The 20,502-nt window shown below is 39.8% G+C and overlaps 1 protein-coding gene across 3 annotated transcripts in view; it reads left to right on the forward strand.

The window, feature by feature from the left end:
• The first annotated feature begins 318 nt into the window (after positions 1-318).
• Positions 319-20,502, forward strand: part of SAMD3 (sterile alpha motif domain containing 3) — a 38,491-nt gene continuing 18,307 nt past the window's right edge. For all 3 annotated transcript variants that reach the window (XM_061378209.1, XM_061378210.1, XM_061378211.1), the window contains exons 1-6: positions 319-549; positions 642-747; positions 2,094-2,283; positions 5,770-5,880; positions 17,415-17,600; positions 17,909-17,993. In XM_061378209.1, coding sequence (XP_061234193.1) covers positions 669-747; positions 2,094-2,283; positions 5,770-5,880; positions 17,415-17,600; positions 17,909-17,993 — 651 coding nt within the window. In that variant the 5' untranslated portion in view covers positions 319-549; positions 642-668. The remainder of the gene's footprint in view (positions 550-641; positions 748-2,093; positions 2,284-5,769; positions 5,881-17,414; positions 17,601-17,908; positions 17,994-20,502) is intronic.

The raw sequence follows: 20,502 nt of genomic DNA on the forward strand, positions 1-20,502 counted from the left end.
AGACTTACCGGGTACAGGAATCGGGGTCTAGGTCCCATCTCTGCGCCCTCTTCCTTCGCGAGGAACCAGAAGCATTTTCCCAAGAAGCGCTGGAGCCTCAAAAAGAGGACCAACAGAAGGAGCTGCCCCTCCCCTATATTTTCCAGGAGCTTTATTGCTCCTAACTGCTGGTAATTGAGGGTTAAGTATTTGCCTGAGCACCTGCTTGGTGGTACTGAAAGGGTTAAGGTGCTTGATTGACTCTAAACATATGTGTGATAGAATCTTATCTGATGGTGGAGTGGTTTGGGTTTTTTTTTTCTTTGCGTAAAATGTCAGCCGTTTCCTGAGGAGCGTGGTGCTGGTGAATTTCACACCTTTACTCTCCTCTGTGTGGAAACCTGGGTGTTAATGGTACTGGAGCAGGTCGTATTTTATAAGAAATGAGACTGTCTTTTAAAACAGAGGGAAAGCAGGGAAGGAAGAGGAGGTGAAGAAACGGATCCAGGGAGACTGCCACTTGTAGCAGGCATTAGTTGGATTATTTTGTGCTGGTTTTATTCAGAGCATGTAAGTGTAACATTATTTGCTAAGTATATTTTTTTCCCACTATCAAATGTTGGAGTTTGGCATAAAAATAATCCTTTCTTTTCATTTCATAGTGAAATTTTGCATTGCAACACCTGAAGATGGAAAATTGGTCGGTTGATCAAGTTTGCAACTGGTTGAGACAAAGAAATTTAGGTGAACTCGTTCCTAAGTTTCGTGGTAAGCATTTTTGTTGTTTGTGTAGGGTTTGTTTAGTATTTCTTTCTGTGTCTTTAACTTGGTACTGCCTACCTTTTTTTTTCTTGGGGGTGGTGGTGGAGGGGCTGTGTATGTATGTATTAGCTTCAGACTTACAGAAGTTAATTATGACTAACATAGATATGATAAATCAAAACAAGTGTGCAGACTTATTATGAAGTCTCTGAGAAATTCTGAGGGTGATAGCGGAATAGACTCCACAACTTCGTTAAAGTTGTAAAGTAGGTATGCTTTATTCAGCTGAAGACGCACGGGGGATTGATCCTCCAAAAGGCATGTGTGCCTCAGTGTTATTTCCCTCTACGTTTATCCTCTAAAGTTACAAGGTTGCACAATATGCGTATTATAATGACCTAGAAAGTCCTCTGCGCCTGCGCAGTGCCCCCTCTGGTCATGGGCAGGGGTCTCAAGATGAAGTAAATGAGTCTTCCTCTTGTGGGTAGGGGTCTTCAAGATGAAGTAAATGAGTCTTCCTCTTCTTGAACTTGTCACCTTTTAGTCTTCACACATATGGTCTTAGGGTTTGGTCGGTGCCCCAGCCATAAACCATCTGCTTCTTCCTGTATCTGGCGTCTGCTTTTCCTTATCAATAGCTACTTATCATTATAATCAGGTGTCTGCTTATCAATAGGACCAGGTGTCTGCTTTTGCTTATCAATAGGACTTGGTGTCTTTGTTCTGCTTAGTAAGCACTTACAACAGACAATACCTTGTCTAGGCAAGTAAATTCCTCTAACACAAGTGAATTCCTCTAAACCCCCCTGTACAACCCCCCTGTACATTGGTCAACCCTCTGCATCAAGGGATGAGATTAAGCCTGTATGTAAATAGATACACCTTAAATCAAGCTGCCAGTTTAAAAAGGTCTATTCTATATTGTATATATCTTTTGAAATAATGCAACTGTACTGTGTAAATATTTTATATCTGAGTATATAGGCCTCCTACAAAAGACTGCATGACCATCTGTTATGTCAACAGGCTATTTGTTATGTGTTTTCTTAAAAAAACTTACTTTTCTTCCTTAATCAACAGTCTGCTGTGGTCTAAGCAAAGCCTGATTTAAAGCGTTAAAATAGCTCTCTGTTTTTTGGCTTTTTGTCAGGGGAAAGTAGCTGGCCAGTGATTGGGGCTCCTGGTGCTGTTAGGGAAAGGACAGTATCTAAACCAGCTTTTTAACAATTGAACACTATCAAGAGTAGAAAGCATCCTTGCCTCTGACCTGTCATGATCTTTTTAGGCACATAGAAGTTATTGTAACTCTAAAGTTATTTTTCAGAAATTCTTTAATTCCCTTTGATCTGCAGAAGAAGAAGTAAGTGGAGCAGCTCTTCTGGCTCTTAATGATCGTATGGTGCAGCAGCTGGTGAAGAAGATTGGGCACCAGGCAGTGCTGATGGACCTGATCAATAAATATCAGCAACAAAAAAGTGGCCTAAAATCCCTTACATATGATTCTGAAACAGCTTCTCAAACATTTCCAGAAGCAATTAGTGGGTGAGTTCGTATATGACACAGAAAATACCAGTTTAGGTATAGTTGCATTCTTTCTGTAACACTTTAAAACTCACATTTACTAGCTCTTCAGCTCCAATTTGTAGCTGATTTTTGTACTTTGAATATCTCTAAAAACGTGTGAAATGCAAAAAAAAGGTTGTTACCTTGTGGTTTTAAACAGGGCAGCAGCATTCCTGAACAACACCATTAATTAAAGCTGCTCTTCATTTCCACTTCTAGGACCTAGTTTTCGTTTGGATGAAGCATCATCAAGCTTCAACTATAGCTGAAAGTTTCTGTATTTGTGATATTAAGGTTATGAAGCAGTTCTAAATATTTGCAAGTCTGGGAGTAAAATCATGATTTAGCCAGAGATGGGATATGTGTCACAGGTATTTAAATACAGTCTCTCCAAAAAAGCTCTCAATTTGATCTAGGCGTAAGCATTTGATGATCCCACTGTGTGGAACTAGATAGATTTTTAGAAATAAAATTCCACAGAGATTGTCTTAACTGGGCATGTTCTGGCTTCTTTTTTTTTTTTTTTTCCTTGTCTGTGGTATCTTTGGTGGGGGCAGAGGTTGACGGTTTTGTGGTTGGGTTTTGAGAGGTTTTTTTTGTTGCGTGTTTTGGTATGGGTTGGTTGGGGGTTTTGGGGTAGGTGGGTTGACTGGTTTCTCCCCTATCCGACCCCTTCATTCTGATCTATTGTAAATCTGGAAAGATAATTTTCTTTTCTGATATATCAGGCCGAAGAGAGACATCCTGAGCTCCGACTGCTCTCTTCTAAGCCAAATAATTCTCACAGCAGAGAATGGCTTGTCATGGATGCAAAATGCCCTTTTTCGCAGGGAAGGACTCTAGCACTAAGCCTGTATTAGTATGCAGTTGTAGCCCAGTAGGAATAGATCTGTAGAACGTTCTTTGTTGCATTTGCCTTGATCCTAAAGGAGTCCAGTTTGTGCATTCTGAGATGACTCCATGGTGCAAACCAACGCATGGTAAATGATGATGGCAGGGTTATTTCCAGGCAAATTGCACTTGTGAGCATAACTTAACTTGCTCACATGATACATCCTCTTGTCCTTGTACTTATGAAACCCTTGGGTAAATTGTCCTGCATCATTAGAAGGAAAGAGGGTGCAGGAAGAATATGATGTTACTGCATGTATGATTTATCAGAGACCTGAAGTATGCAATCACAGCCAGTCTTGTTTCCCTTCTCCAGGGTCCTGCCTCACTTGATTTATAGGAAACTTCCTCTTTGGAGGTAGAGCAAGTGTCTGTCGTGAAGACTGCTGTATGTGGGCCCTGCACTTCATACAAAGGGTGGTAGATGTATAATGATTTCAGCAGGGAGATTCAGAAGAAAACTTGTCCTTCTGCTTAAGGCAGTGCGAATGCTGCTCTGAATATTTAGATTTTATCCGTGACTGTCAGAAAAATGTGGCTAGACTGCATCTCAAATGTGACTGTTCCCTGTGTACTTCTCAGCTCCTGTAAATCAGGCCTTACTCTCTCACAAAGGGCATAGAACTGCAGTAGTGTGAGGGCACACCTTTTCTGTCAAGTTCTGCAGACTCCAAAAAAATAAAATGCTGAAATTCTCAGCTATTAGTGAATATAATAGAACATACCTTAAAATCTGTCCTACCTAGAGGTCTTGCCTAGAAAATAAGTTGCTGGTATTCCTGTTTATCGGGAAGTAAAGAAAATAAGCTGCTGTTTCTGAAATGTTCTCTGTGTCAGAGTCAAGAACTGCAGAATAAAACTCAAGCAAGTTTAAGAAATACATTGAGTCATGTATTTTTGGATGAGTAAAAAATCATGATATTCTATGCAGCTTGCAGTAGAGTGATGGAAAAGCTCCTGTGGTAAAACCAGTATTTTTTTTATAGGCTGTATCCTCATACACAGATGGCTCTAACTCTCATTTCTTAACTCTGGAGTGCTTGTGTTTGTGATGTAGTTAGAAATTATTTTGTCTGGTACATCTTGAACGAACTCCTGTAAGAATAATTCATTTTGACCTAATTCAAGGACTCGTGACTAGAAGAAAGTGTATGAGGCACTGTTTTAAAGAAGCTTATTTCTTTTTCTTGGTATGCTACTTTAACACAGAGAAGCACAATATACGACAAAACAAAAAATTAATGGATCCACAATATATGAGAAGTGAACTCCTATTTCCTTTGTTGCCCAGTTATGTTAGGCTGAATTGCAGTCTTGGTCCCTGTCATATTTCTTACATGGCTGCTATTTCCAGTGCTTATTGGTGCACTGCTGGCTAGTCACTTCTTTATCCTGCTGTCCTTAGCATGTGTTCCAACTACATGCGAATTGTGCTCAGGTCACCTTTCTTCTAGAAACAGAAGTAAAGTCATTGGCTGGCATGGAGTTTTGAGTATGATGGGTGAACACTTTCTGTGTGGAAGTAGCAGACTTGTGAAAGGACACCAAATGTGACTTGCATCTCCAGCAGTTTGGATTAGGACATAGAAGAAACATCTGTCTTGTGTCTGTCTCTAGTAAGTGGAAGTGTTCTGGGTCATGCAATAGAAACTGTGTTTATGTGCATATGAGGAGCTTGCCCATAGATGTTACTGGGTAATAGCAAGATCTTTTCCAATTCAAGATTGATTATTTCTAAAACCAACATAGAGAACATACTGGATTTGTTTTTTTGTTTTGTTTTAACTATAAAGCTGAAAAATACTGGTTTGTGAAAAGCCTGTGGCTTCCAATAGTAACGTTTCATGTGTGAGTGCAGCTGAGGCTGGAACAGTTTATAAAGCATCTTTGAAGTTGGGAAGTTCTGAGGAGGTGAGGTTCAGAAAGAAAGCTATATCATCCCCCCTTCTCAGATGGCTAATGACAGCTATGAATTCTTGGCAGCATAACAATAACCACTATCTTAGCTCTGCCTTTCCCCCAGTGCAGGGTAAAAATGCTGATGTTTGCTTCTACCAACAAAAGGAGAAGAAATGAATGGAAAAATGAGGCTGACTTGAAGGTTCAATATGGACATACTTAACCTCTGTAAGAAACAACACTTCAAAGTTCTAGTTGAATAGAAACTGCCTTATAATACCATGTAAATCACTCTTTCACTCCTCTCCTTGTATATTGTAATGTTTAATTATTCCCAGAGATGCCAGGTTATGAAGATGGCAGTTATCCTGAAGCTATGAGATTTATTTTCTTGGGTTTTTTATCAATGTAGTGATTAGAATATTGCTACAGAATATTATTAACAATTTTCCTTTTAACTTCTCAGAGTCTGATAACTGAACTGAAAGGCTGATTAAGAGATATCAGCATCACATAAAATCATAACTGTTCAATAAGTATGTAAATTTCTCTCCTTTTCTATTTCTGCCACTAGTATTTTAGAAACCTAAAATATCTTTTTCTGTAAGTTGCTCAAAATGTGGCAATGAACATATTTATTTATTAATGAAATAATTTATTTATTCATTCTTTCAGGGCTACTGACAGACAAATGTTAAATACTTCTGGTCCTCTAGAGCAGAAAAAACATCTGTGCTCAACTGTAAAGGAAGAAGGACTAATTGATCACAGAGTGCTAAAGCAAAAGTGAGTAATTTCTAATGCATTTACTAAATCTTTGTTACCTTTCAAAAGCCACATAAACACTTCTTTATTCTTTGTTAAGTCTAAAGAGATAATTTATGAAAAAATTATCCTAATTATTGGAGGACATGTCAGGTATATTTAGAAAACAGCAGAAGCAGGAATTTATTAAGATCTTACTGAATTAAATAGTCTAACAGTGTTTTTTCTGCACCCCACCCCACCCCCTCCCCCCCCATCCTCAGCCCTTGGTCACTGTCTCATATGTTATCTTATGCAGAGGGCAATTTATAGGTTTGATTTTGTCTAGTTTTTAAAAAGCCTTTTTTGCAGATGCGTCTTCAACAGCAATCTGGTAAATTAATCACTACAGAGTGGAATATGGCTATAAAAGCATTCACATTTGAGTCATCTTAAATAGAGCACTTAGGAAGATAAGCATGGCAATTCCATTTGTATGCTCATTTTCCTTGGGTATCAAAATGAGGCTCCCTAAAAGCTGGAGGTGAGATGAAGTGCTGGGGGTGGTTTCCTATTCTTTCCATTTTTTTTTTTCCCCTACATACTCTTTTCTCATTTGAGATGGGCACTTAGTATTGGAAGAGCCCCGTTCCTCTTTCAAGGCAATTGTTTTCTTGTTTGCGAAGCTTAGTTATCTCCCTGTGTTTCCACCTGCTATAACTTCTGCCCCTGCTATCATTCTCCCCCCAGATTTGACTGATATGTTCACTATGTTGAGATAAGGGAAGGTCTTCTTGCAAAAATAAGTCTATTTTTATCACTTTAAAAAAGTAACAAGGAGCTGGGGATAAGGCTGTCTGGGAACAGAGTAGAGAGCTTAGTGAATCATAGATAATGGTTTTAAACTAAAGTCCTGCTACAAGCTTCAAAAGAACAAAACAAAAACCTCAAAACCTAAAGATCCTGTTAGCATTGTTATAAAAGAAGCAAACCCGAACCGCTTAAACTCTTGGAATAAACCATTAATACGATCTTGTAATGATGGATTTTAGCCTGTGCTTCTAAAGGATGCTTATTTTTAATTAATGATGAGTAATTGGCCTTGTGCTGCATAAAGAGTTTTAAATTAGTTATATGAATCCGTGAAACCCAGAATAGACCAGCTTTAGGAAATGCTCTCAGCAAATGTTGTCAGTACAGAACTTTCAAAGGCCTATGATGGCCTCTTAAGGGGAAGGGACTGCAGAAGAACAGTGCTATTTCACTTTGGGGTATGGAAGCAGAGGAGGTGGGAAGCCTTGCAGCTGTAAATGAAGTGCCCCTTCCAAGTGAAGTAGTAGATGCCCTGAAAGTCAGTGGAGCTGCGGTGATTTGTAGTCTTGGAGAACTGAGTAAATTTTATGAGGGCTTATCTTTAAAGGTCAGATGAGAAGCTGGCAAATGTCTTTTTCAGAAGCAGCTGTTTAACTGACTAAGACTGAGGATGGAATTGAAGAGCCCTTGCATCATAAACTGCTGAAGTAGGTTCATCCCAAGCTAAATACTGTATTTGGATGTGAATGCTGCTGTTTTAGCTATGTCTGTGACTTGGCCCACACTGATAAACACAATATTAGAGAGTTTAGGTTTGATTTTCACACACACACACCCTCCTTCCTGCCTGCCTTTCCCTAACGTAATCACCCATGGAATTTTCAACAACCAATGGAAAATTTAATGTTTTATATGCTTGAGGGGATTATGCCATGTGTAAGCAGGTTGTGAAGGGCTGAAGAAGATGTTTTAGAAATTTGATCATGGGAGCAGAAAAAGTTGCTTTGACTAGAATATAATGATAGATTCTTAGTCTGGAGTATAAAAGTAACCTTGCTGTCTGCTCTGCTAATATACTTTGAAAGCTATGTTGGTTGGTTTGTTTTTTCACTCAAGTTCCAGTTCACAGATTTATGTGCAGTGGTGAAGAGTGATTTTTCACATCATGTTAAGGGTGGCTATTTATTGCATTTTGGTATAATGTTAATTGATGTTTCTGTTAAATCAGATAATGGATTTCTTCCATTACTTTAAATTCATAATGTTTAAATGTCTGTGCTTTTGTTTCTTTCCCCTAGTCTCTCATCTTAACTTATGGGGAAAGGGAAAATGTAGCAATATAGGGAGGTGGTTGTACAAAGAAAACACTCTGGACTGTCTTATTCCAAGTAAAAAGGAGGGTAGGTACTTGGCCTCACTGCTGAGAAACAGATTTGGAAGAGCAGCTAAGAACAATGATGGCTCCCACTCTTCCTTAGTGGGTGCTTGTACCCCCCTGGATATATGGCAGCATAGCAGTTCATATAAGCTCTTCTAGAGTGAGTTCTGTCAGGGGTTAGTTTCGTTCAGTAGGGATGGTTTAAAAGTACAGTTCAAATGATTGATATCTGGGCAGTGTTACATTTGTAGCCTTTGTTTTCTCATTCATTTCATCTATTCTATAAAACAGCTGAAAAGTTGGGTTGGGCTTTTGTTTGGTTTTTTTTCCCCAAAAAACATCCATGCAACTACAGCTTCAATAAGTGTCACAGTTTTTACTTGAAATGAATTCATGGGTGCTTTTCTAGATTATTAGCACTGTGAACTGGCTAAAAGTGTCTCTGTTTTCTGTGGAGGTAGTCCTAACAGCTGTGTTAAATACACTCTTTATTACTAAATATTACAAAAATCAAGGAAGATTGATTAAGCACAAAAATAGTGTCAGTCACAGCAATTGTATAATTTCATTTCTTTTGCATTGAAATTGTGCATATGTGTAAACAGATGAGGTTTGCAGGTTACTTCTGTGAGATAACTGCTAGCAATTACGGAAGTAAAAATAGTCTGTCTTTTTGTCAGTCTCCCAGGAAGGTTAATCTTGAAGCAGTGCTTTTCTGTGGAGATAATAAAATAGCTACAGAGGACGATTCAATAAATACGCTTCCCCTATACCTGCCTTTCTGTATCAGAGCATCAGCAGTTTGATGTCTCCTGGCAGCCTGGTGTTTATCTTGTTGCTAAGACAGAGGCTGTCATTACTTGTAAATACCTGATAGTCCTGTGAAAAACTAACCTTTTATTGGTTGGTTTATACATTCTGTCTGCCTTTCCTCAAGATGTTTATCAAATGACATCCCTAATGTATCCTCTTTTCACTGTTTCCAATATAACAGTCTGACTGTTTCCTTCAAGAGTGATGTCCTGATACAGCTTTATTTGTACATATATTCTGTCCGTAAAAACACGTTCTGTAACTCTTGAGTGTTCTGTAACATATTTACTGTTTGAATGCCTTGCAGTAATTTGCTCAGAGCAGGCTGATGTGCACAAGCAGGATAACAGGTGTTCTAGCCAGCCCTGACAGCCTTGAGTTTTTCTGTTTGCTGTGAGTTTGGAAGATATAGTCAGTGCCCATCTAAACCTGGGCCTACTAAGTGTTCATATACCAATAAAGCCATTAGCAGCATTGACAGTATACTGGTGCTGGTATCTGCCTAAATTTGAGCTGATAGCAAGGACGACGAATTGGAAGATGCGGTTGAAAATAGACTTATCTCCAAGATGACCATGCATGAATGCTTGCCAACTGCTCTTCATCTATTTCCTCCATGCAGCTGGCTTGCCTGCTGCAATGAAAAACCCACTGAGAGGGACTGGAGGTGAGTGCAGCATGGAGCCACAATAACGGTGGTGTACGCCTCCTTAGCTAGGGCAGTCTTGCATCTAGTTTGGTCTGAGTAAAGGCCACTGCAGAGACTACTGGGTAGGCACATCTGAAGTGTGATTTAGTTCTGGGACATCATTCTGCTACTGATCTTCACAGAACTCCTTCCTTTGCTTCCCCACTACTCATACATCAGTACTGTTGTTCTGTGTTTAATGTATTTTGTCAGAAACATGTTTGTGCTTTAAAAAGAAGAAAGAGGGAAAAAAATAATAAAGAGCAGCTAGCTTGAGAAATTGTCACTTGGTCCAGTATTTCTGATGATTTTGTTTCCCTTACAGAAAAGAACAATTATTACTTTTATATGTATACATACATACACATATGCAGCAATAGTCCTACAAAAATAAAAAATCTCAGCTTCACTGTGCCTTTGTACATATATATAACCAAAGAGTTTCCTAGCTTCTATAGAGAAACTTTATTGCTGATGTAACAGAATTATTTCTAGTAGATGTGATGACTTTTATTCAATTAGTTCACATTGACATGAAAAGAAGCCAGAAACCCCCCCTCTGTTTAGTCTTTGACAGTGTTTGTTTTTTGTGGGGTGTTTCGCTTTTGGGGTTTTTTTTCCACACCAGTCTTACAAATGACTTTCCGAAAATACTAATTGTGTTGTGTTGTTTAGGTTTAGCAAAATCAGGTCATGGAAAGAAGGGCTGGCCACTTGGGAAGAATATAAGGCTGCTGCTAGAGGATGTAGGAAAGCTGCTAGGATGGCTAAGGCCTCCTTGGAATTAAAGCTGGCGAGAGGGGTCAAGGACAGCAGAAAGAGCTTTTTCAAATACATGGCAGGTAAAACTAACACCAGAGGCAATGTAGGCCCGCTGATGAACGGGACGGGTGCCCTGGTGACAGAAGATACAGAGATGGCAGAGTTACTGAATGCCTTCTTTGTCTCTGTCTACTCTGCCGGAGGCAGTCCTGAAGAGCCCTGTACCGCTGAGACCTCGGATGAAGATAGGTCAACGGAGCGGTCTGCCTTAGTCGATGAGGAATGGGTTAAAGACCAGTTGAGCAATCTGGATATCCATAAATCCATGGGTCCAGATGGGATGCACCCGTGGGTGCTGAGGGAACTGGTGGAGGTCATTGCTAGACCGCTCTCCATCATCTTTACCAAGTCTTGGGAAACGGGAGAGGTGCCTGAGGACTGGAGGAAAGCAAATGTCACTCCTGTCTTCAAAAAGGGCAAGAAGGAGGACCCGGGTAACTATAGACCGGTTAGCCTCACCTCCGTTCCTGGGAAAGTGATGGAACACCTTGTCCTTGGTGCCATCTTAAGGCATATCAAGGATAAGAGGGTTATGAGGGGCAGTCAACATGGCTTCACCAAGGGGAAGTCGTGCTTGACCAATCTCGTAGCCTTTTATGAGGAAATAACACGGTGGATGGATGATGGTAGAGCGGTGGATGTGGTCTACCTTGACTTCAGCAAAGCGTTTGACACGGTCTCCCACAGCATCCTTGCGGCTAAATTGAGGAAGTGTGGTCTGGATGATCAGGTAGTGAGGTGGACTGTGAACTGGCTGAAGGAGAGAAGCCAGAGAGTTGTAGTCTATGGGGCGGAGTCTAGTTGGAGGCCTGTATCTAGTGGAGTGCCTCAAGGGTCGGTACTGGGACCAGTATTATTTAATATATTCATCAACGATTTAGATGAGGGAATTGAGTGTACTATCAGCAAGTTTGCTGATGACACTAAGCTGGGAGGGGTGGCCGACACGCCAGAAGGCTGTGCTGCCATCCAGAGAGACCTGGACAGGCTGGAGGGTTGGGCGGGGAATAACTTGATGAAATATAACAAGGGAAAGTGTAGAGTCCTGCATCTGGGCAGGAACAACCCCAGGTTCCAGTATAGGCTGGGGAACGACCTGTTAGAGAGCAGTGTAGGGGAGAGGGACCTGGGGGTCCTAGTGGACGACAGGGTGACCATGAGCCGACACTGTGCCCTTGTGGCCAAGAAGGCCAATGGCATCCTGGGGTGTATTAGAAGGGGGGTGGTTAGTAGGTCGAGAGAGGTCCTCCTTCCCCTCTACTCTGCCCTGGTGAGACCTCATCTGGAATATTGTGTCCAGTTCTGGGCCCCTCAGTTTAAAAAGGACAGGGACCTGCTGGAGAGAGTCCAGCGCAGGGCAACTAAGATGATTAAGGGAGTGGAGCATCTCCCTTATGAGGAAAGACTGAGGGAGCTGGGTCTCTATAGTTTGGAGAAGAGGAGATTGAGGGGTGACCTTATTAGTGTATATAAATATATAAAGGGGGAGTGTCACGAGGATGGAGCCAGGCTCTTCTCAGTGGCAAACAATGAAAGGACAAGGGGTAATGGATACAAATTGGAGCACAAGAGGTTCCACTTAAACCTGAGAAGAAACTTCTTCTCAGTGAGGGTGACGGAACACTGGAACAGGCTGCCCAGGGAGGTTGTGGAATCTCCTTCTTTGGAGACATTCAAAACCCGCCTGGACACGTTCCTGTGTAACCTTATCTAGGTGTTCCTGCTCCGGCAGGGGGATTGGACTAGATGATCTTTTGAGGTCCCTTCCAATCTCTAACATACTGTGATACTGCGATACTGTGATTAAAATAAACAGAAAAAAGTTATTTGGATACAGTATAAAGCATTTTACATGGGTGAATGCAAAAAAAAAACCCTGTTTCTTTAAAGTAGCCTGATTTAGCTGGCAGTTCTGTCAGCCAGATTCCCCAGTGAGCATTTTCTCTCCCCCTGTCTGTAACCTACAGCTGCTGCCCTTGCATGAGATGGAAGTGCAGAGCCTTCACTTATATGATGCAGCTCCTCAGAATGGAAACTGTCAAAAAATCTTGACTTCCTCTAGAAGAAGGTTGTGTCTGCATCTCTCAAAATGTGTTTTTTAAGCTGATTAATTTTGTCTGGAACTCTGTGCTTGTCCTGAATGTGATGGTTTCTATTGCAAGTGTACTGCAGGATAAACTGAAATGGGAGCTGCTCTGGGGAATAGGCAGCTATGGTGTGTCTCTTTGCTCCTGTGTCCTAGCTTACCTGGAGTTAACACTGTTGCGGGTAACTCCTTGTTCAGTCTAAAGGATACCTGACCATACGTTTAGTGGGAAGTGGAAAATTAAAAGACCTCATCAAGCACTAGTAGACTACTAGACCCAAGATCTAGGGAGTAACTGGGAAACTGTGCATTTGTCCTGGAAATCAGGAATGGCAATGAAGCACATGAAGAAAAAAAGCATGAGAAGCTTTCAGACACTGATCTCGGAAGTGTGAATAGAAAAAGGGAACACTATTTTATCCCAGTATTAAGAGGGGGAAAAGAGGGGTTTTTGATATTTCATTGTCATAATCTTTTCTTTTTGATGAAATAACCTTTACAACCTTAAACATTGTCATAAAGTTGAAAGCGCATTATATATGAGTTGGGGAAATGGAACATTTTCTACAGCTGCAGACTTTTCCTTTCCTTCACATCTGCAAGTTCCATGTTTTCTCTTCTGTTTTTTCTTGACTTTGTAGATATAGGCTTTTTTCTATCCAACAAATATTCAGACAGGAGTCTCTTGCTGATGTGTGGTGTAGCCATGAAAGGTTAGGCCTTAACCTGTGAAAATGGGAATCCATTGAGGCTCCACTTGTGCTGAGTTTTATCTGAACTGAACATGGGAACCCACTGATGTCAGCAAAGTTCTGCTCAGCTGTGATGTCCTCTGATTAACTGGACCCTGAGCTGATGCGAGGTGTAGTAATGGGTGCTCTAGACTCATGAACTTCATAAAGCAGGTAATAATAAGAGCTAGTTGAATACAGCATGTGTATGCATGTGCTCAGTTAGCTTTTAAGTCGCTTTTATTCCTAAGTGAACTAAAAAGATATAGGAAACTGATCCTTCTTACCAGTATGCTCAAGTAGCTTAAAATCGACAAAGTCTAATTATGATCTTGTTTCTAGGACCCTAGTACACTTTGCACTGCTATCACTGTCTATACTGACACCAAGATTATTTTTACTGCCTTGTTACAGCTAATTCAGGCAGCTCAGTGTCTTTGTGTGAAGTTGCACAGGATCGTGAGCTTGGAGATCATGGTGATGTGTTCACTCACTGCTCTCCAGTGAAGTCTGAAACTTTGGTGGTTTGAGTGACACTGCAAGTGTGTAATCATCTGCCTTTTTGGCAGTAAAATAAGATTTCCCTGGGATTAGGGATGCCAGGGATTATACAATTCAAATAGGTAGGGACTTGGGGGTGATTGCTTTGGGATTTTTGGTGGGGTTTTTTTTTTCTTTTTTTTTTTTTGTTCGTGGGTTGTTTTGTTTTGTTTTGTTTCCCAGCTGAAGGAGACAAATGGCTCCTCTCAAAATGATGTTATTTTACACTTTTTTGTCTTGGTAAATATGTTGTGCATGAGCAATGTAATGCAGCCAGAGGAAGAAATAGCTGTGCGAAACAGTGATGTGACTTAGCACAGTAAGTAAAACTGTCATCACAAAAGCTGAGGGGTCAACAGCACTGTGACTAGTTGTGGCTTTGCGGAGGAGATGATTCTTAGCACGCAGTTCCATACTGCAGTTAAGCATAAATCTTGCTTCGTTTGCTTTCTCTTGCCTCATGGGGAGACATTTTGGGAACCTAAACTGTGAGAAAACTAAACTGTGAGGAAAAATGAAGAACTTTTTCACTTGTAGCTTCTTAAGTAACTTGCCACAAGGTTAGAGGCTTCCCAGTACCAGTAAGAAAGGGGTAGAGACATATGACAGTGAGGGAGAGGGGGCTGACATTTGGCAGGAGCTAGCCATCAGATTTAGTTACAGCATCAAAAGTCTCCAGAACTGAGAGGGGAAAAAAAAAAAAAAAAGATGTGGTAATTTGCATTTTGGGATGTGGATTTTATGTCTGTCTCAGGTTAGCTGGAAGACCTGGGAGGGTTGGTTAGAAACAGGCTATGTATGCTTGTACCTAAATCTCCAACTGTTATAATCTGTTCTCCACAATCACAGAAGGTCTTGGCTGTGTTCATAAATCCCAGTGCACGTACAGTTTAACTAAACTCTTCTTTTAGTTAAACAAATTTGTATGCAAGCTTTTCTGGAGGTGTAGTGTGGAGTGGTGTCTCTTTTCAAATAAACTTCTATTTCACTGTAAAATATTACTGCACATATTTAACATGCCTTCCAAACAGCAATGATTCCAGCAAACCTAGAAAAATATTTAATCTCTTGCACTGTGGAGACGAAAGGAATTTTTGGATTTTATTTGGACAGAAATGAAGTATTTTGTATTGGGTAAAGCTGAAGTGAAATAGAATTTGGAGCATATTTGTTGTACTGGTAAATGTGAAGGGACTGGTAGAGGGGAGAGTTCACATGCTTCCCTGGCTGTTAGCTATCCCAACTGCAATAAACCTATATTTCTTCAAGTAACTGAGTATCGTTCAGTTTGCCTGAACTGAACCTGCTAAATTTTGAACTGCCTTCTCAAAAAGGGGCAGCTTCACTGATGTTAGCAACAAAAGGAATTTCAGTGCTGCTCAGATACAGATTACCAAATACTAAACTTCTGTCCACTTTTGAGGTAGTTTAAATGATATACCATGTTGAAGAGTATGTAGTAACTTGCAGCCTGTCTGCTACATCACTTTCATCAGTAAAGCTGGTGAAAGTACAGGATTCAAACTTATAGGCTACATTGCTCCTCGATGCTACACTGAACATCTGTACTTTATTTGCATAGGAGGGATTTCCAAGTGATTTCAGAATCTGGGCTGGGTTTTAATTTCCCATTTGTGTATTAGTTTACCACCAAATAAGGACATGAATGTGTCTATGTGGATATGTTGTCACTCTTGCACAGCTTTTCCTTCTTTTGAGGCTGCAAAGTACTAATAGAAGTTCACTGCAATTCACATCTGCTGTTAATCATCTGTGTCCCATACAATCTGGTGAGCTTGGAGAGACAGCATCCCTGACTATTTTGTACCTGTTTTACTTGGGGAAGTGGTAGTGCTGTGAGTACTGCTACTACTGTGAATATCACTGAGGATGAGTTTTCTTTTGGGTTGACTTGTTCTTTTTTTTTTTTTCCCCTATCTGCACTGCATAGCAATTTGCCATAATGCTGGGTTTGGTGCAGTTGTGTCACATCTGCAGAGCTTTTGCCAACCTGCAAGTTACATTAAAAGATGCCAAGTTGTTGTGGTCAACGAGGTTGAAAGTCTCAGGCTAATCCACTCAGGAAGATACTAAGATTGTAACTGGCCCAAAATGAGTTGCCTCCCAGGTATACAGTAGTCTTTCAAACTGGTATAAACTAATCTATTGCAAATGCTCATTCACTGCTATTGCAGTTCATTTTGCCAGCTTAAAGATATTGGTTTCCATGTTTTTTGTTGCTTTTCTTTTTGGGTGTTGGTTGTTGTTGGTTGTTGTTTGTTTTTAACATCCTTACCTGAAGAGTCTGGATAGCAAAACCTTCCAGTGAAGGCCTTGCTAAAAAAACTGTTCACAGCTCTTATTTATATACCTAGCTCCCCTTATAGGCTACAATAGAGACCTTCATTTATTTATTTAAGGAATGAAAACTTATGTATGTTGACTGGATGAAATCTAGCAGTATTTCCCTCCATAATGGTCATAGACTCAAAATCTAATACAGCTTGAAAGGGACACCAGAGCACGCCTAGTCCAGCCACAAGTGTTTGTGTGGGAGGTTTCCCTTATATCCCCCAAGTGAGTAATGCTTAACTTGAGGCATATACAACACATATTTCAACAACTTTAGTACCTATCTTAATTTCCTTCATCATTAGCAGAGGGAAATAGATAAGAGAGAACATCTGGTCTGATTTAGATGTCTTTGGTTGTTCTGCCATCCTTCAGTGGCATTTGTTTCCTTAGTGAATAGAAAGGGACTACAAATGATTAATTTAGAGACCATGTAAGCATCTACATTTTTCATCTATAATGATACTATTTTATTTTTTAAGTTCTTTTAAAAATCTACTATTTTTTTCCAAATTGCTTTCTGCAGTTTTAATTAAACATAAAATGTAGTCATGCCACCTACATAACGGGACTTTTTAGTTGTCTTTGGTACTTCTCATTTGAGATTTCTTTGTTGTCTGGACCATTATGACTGGAAAGCTGTCTAAGGCTGCCAGGACCATTCTATCTTGATTCAAGGTGGCTCTTGATTGACTTCCAACCCAGTTTATCTTTATTTTTCCCTGTGTTCCTTCAGAATTAGGGTTGTCAGGCTTTCTGGAGGTGGGAAGTGTTTGGGTAACCAGTGGTAATATCCTGCCTAAGGCTCACCCCAGCTGGGGTGTGACATCTGTAGACAGTGTTGATGGTGGTCTTGGGAGAGGAGCTGCAGGTACTTAAGGGCTGTGCCCGCTTTATTTCCAGCCACGTGCTGATGGTAATTGCTTTCATTCCTTCCTTGCTTTTCCCTTTGGGAGGACAATCTTAGCTAATGACATGGATAGTATTTTATTCAATTAAGCTGTTTGTCTTACTAGTAAGTTAGCAGAACTGGTAGGAAACATAAATGATGACAGATAAAGTTATTTGCAACAGTAGCAAGTCTCCAGTGTCTTCCTCTGCTCTGCCTGTTGCTTTCAGATAGTGACAACCTTCTAGTATCTGCTGATTATGACATTTCACATTTGACATCTGGTTTTAATCCCATATTGATTGCAGCTTTTGTAGATATTCTTTATGTAGAAACCAAGAGAGGAAGATCTGAATTTCTATAGCAACAACTTTCCTTTTTGTTTTTTCTTGTATTTTATTTGCATGTCTGCATTCCCATAAGAGAAGGATGTGATCATGATGATATAATCTTTTCCTTTACAGAAAAAATCTGAAATCATTGTTTACAAGATACAAGACATTGCAGTGGACAAGTTCTTACGCTTTGCCAGACTTCCCTTATGATGTCAAGTGCATATTAGCAGAAAAAAAGTGCCCTGATCACAGTATGAGAATAAGAATTATTGAATTTTTACAAGCAGACATGACAAAATACCTAGATGGATCACTGTGAGTAAACATTGTTAGATTTATTTGGGGGTATTATCTATTGGCTGCAGAAACAAGTTTTCAAATGGATGTAAAACCATTCTTTTCTAATAAGCTTGCTTAAACAGAGAAGGCTAAGGGCCTGAAACTTGTTGAAGCCAACAGGAAGATTTCATGCAGACCTTAAGGCTGTTCCCCTTGTTATTTGGAGGGGAATCAATAGTCTGAGAAATAGTCAATTTAATGTAGCTCAGTATAGACTCTAGACAGTGTCTGGTACTGTCTAGAATACCAACTATTCCTTTTACATCTCTGTCTTGTTTGCACAGGTATCCAACCAGCCAACAGTATAACATAGTTGTCAATGCTCTGCTGCAGGCATATCCCTTCCTTGATGAAGATGGGAATGGCTTTGTAAGTATTGTAAAGAGTACTTCATCTTGAAAAATACAGCTTTTGTTTATTTGGGTTTTTCTATTTATTTGGTTTTTTTTTCCACATAATCAATCACAAGAAATAACCTACATCAGAGGAAATCAATATTGATTTGTTATGCACTGGCTCTAGTCAGAGCTTTAAGCTTCACTTTAATATGTTTGGCATATTACATTCTTCTGTCATGATTTTGATTAAAAGTTAATCCAGTTATAGCCATTCCTCAAGGCCACTGTGAGATCATGCAAACCTGTACGTGAAGGTTGCTTGTTGGGTACCTTTTTTTCCTGGATTGATTTTTCCAAAAGAATAAATTTAAGTAAATGTGACTTATTTTTGTTTGTAAACAAAGAAGCTGAGTCTTTAGGAAATTGCATGAGGACTAACATGACCGAGGCTCTTGCAATTTACTATGATCACTTGTCTGTTAGATATCTAGCTACGGTGTGTAGTAATACCGTGTAATACCACTGGTTTAAGTATGTCTGGAATCTAGGCCTAAATTAAAAGAAAAATAATTATTTAAAAACACTGAGCTCAGTGGGACAGAAAAGAAAGCAGTGGAAGGAGATGGCTTAAATTTGAACTACATTTTTTCCACTTTTGTGAACCCTGGTACGTATCTGTGGTCTCAGAGGACAGTATTCACCTTTTGACTTCACATCATTGTTTTGCCATGTGATTCTTTTATAGCATCTTGTAAAAGCTTGTGAGACTTAGTGGAGACTGTTAGCTTTAAATGTATATAAATAGATCTCTTGTTACTGCAGAAAGCCAAATAAATAATTTTGAAAATAAAACAAAAAAATAGGAGTATTAAGGGGTGGCTATTCTAGTTCTCCCCTGAGTCCAGGCAGTGTAGGAGGGAAGGGACTAAAGAAAACAGGCACATCTCAGTGAGGGGAAAGGAAACAGAAGGATGAGAATGCAACAGTCCACCCTTATTTTTGATCAGGATGCCAGTCTGAATACACCAGTGGGGGTCCTTGGCCACTGCCCCCGGTCATGCTAAGTCTTCATCTGTCTCCCTTTGTGAAGGGGAGCTGGAATGACGTTCAGGTCAGGTCCAAAGACCATTTTACAGCCTTTAACTTTTAAAAAATATTTTTAAGCCAGACTTTGAAAGGGCTTTAATTGCAGTAGGACCATAGAGGGGGGGTGAAACTACTTATAACTCCCTTGTTATAAGGGCTCATCATTTTCCAGATCAATCCTGGAGTTGGTGCTGGCAGGAGTTTTGTGATGGGGCAGAGACTTCAGAGTTGTCGTTTGTGTTTTGATATTTCTCTCATGCTTACTAGAAAGCATATCTGGAAGAAACCACCATAAGTAAGCAAGGAAGCTGGAATTAGCACTTCTCAATATCGCTAGTCTAACACTTCTAAGTTGGCCCCTCTCTGTTGCCTTGGCTGAGGTATGAAAAAAGGTGTATGTCTGTATACTTAAGTTTAGAAAAGGGGGTGAGAATGAATTGCTATTTTTATTTGCCATACTGTTAGACATTTTGTTCTTCCTTCATGATCATAAAGGCTATAAATACTTCTTTTTTCTTGATCAGAGATAGTTGTGTGTTACAAGAAAAACGGCTTAAAACAACCCCTACATTTCCAGAGCTACTTAGTATGAAGCTTGCAGTAAAACTGAATTCATATGCTTTTAAGAAACAAATGAACAACAGCAGTCAAATTGGCTAACCACCATTCCTTCATCTTTTCTCACAAAAGAGTCTGCAACAGCTGAAAAAAGCAAAGTTTTTGTAGACTTTTCTTTTAAAATTGCCCAGGCTTGCATGGGGCTTTAAGACCTGCGGCTTTCTGGTTCTGATAACAGTATTGATTCACAGGTCTTGTAAGATGTAAAATATTGCTTATTGAGAGGTTTTGAGTGCCTTAAACCTGTTTATTTATAATAATTAGACATTATAACAATTTTTAATAGTACATTGAAAGTATATAAGAAAAATAAAATAATAATAAAATATAATAATTGACTACTCTCAAGATACTATTCTATTTGTATTTATCCTCTTTACAAGGGTTACTACCAAGCATTTGGAAAGAGTCAGTGCCCTTATTTCATTTCATTTCAGACAACGTGTTGAAAATTGTGCGGTTTAAAGAATTTATGTTACATGAGGAAGGAAAAGAGAGGGCTCTCCCACCCGCACAGCTTTGCGTAAGCAGCTCCCTTGAGCTTGAGGCTGCTAAGGGGTGCCGTGACACCGGTGGAGCCCGGGATGCCTGTGCTGACTGACATGCCTTATTTATGTAACTGCTGCACACAAAATCATTATTCACTAGTAAATTACTGCTTTTAATCTGTGTGTAATCCTTTCCCTGCTATGTCAGATAGACACAGACTAATCCTTCTGCTCCCTTACAAGCATTGTAAACCTTCCTGGGATGGTTTGGGTGGGTTGTTTGGGGTTTTTTGAGTGTGTGTGTGGAATTAACAGAAAATAAAGTTATCAGCTAAAAAAATGGTTAAA

Source organism: Neopsephotus bourkii, unplaced genomic scaffold (genome assembly GCF_033783945.1).
Source record: "Neopsephotus bourkii isolate Nb327-2 ecotype Australia unplaced genomic scaffold, CSIRO-AGI_Nbou_v1 NB_1765, whole genome shotgun sequence".
NCBI classification, from domain to species: Eukaryota; Metazoa; Chordata; class Aves; order Psittaciformes; family Psittacidae; genus Neopsephotus; species Neopsephotus bourkii.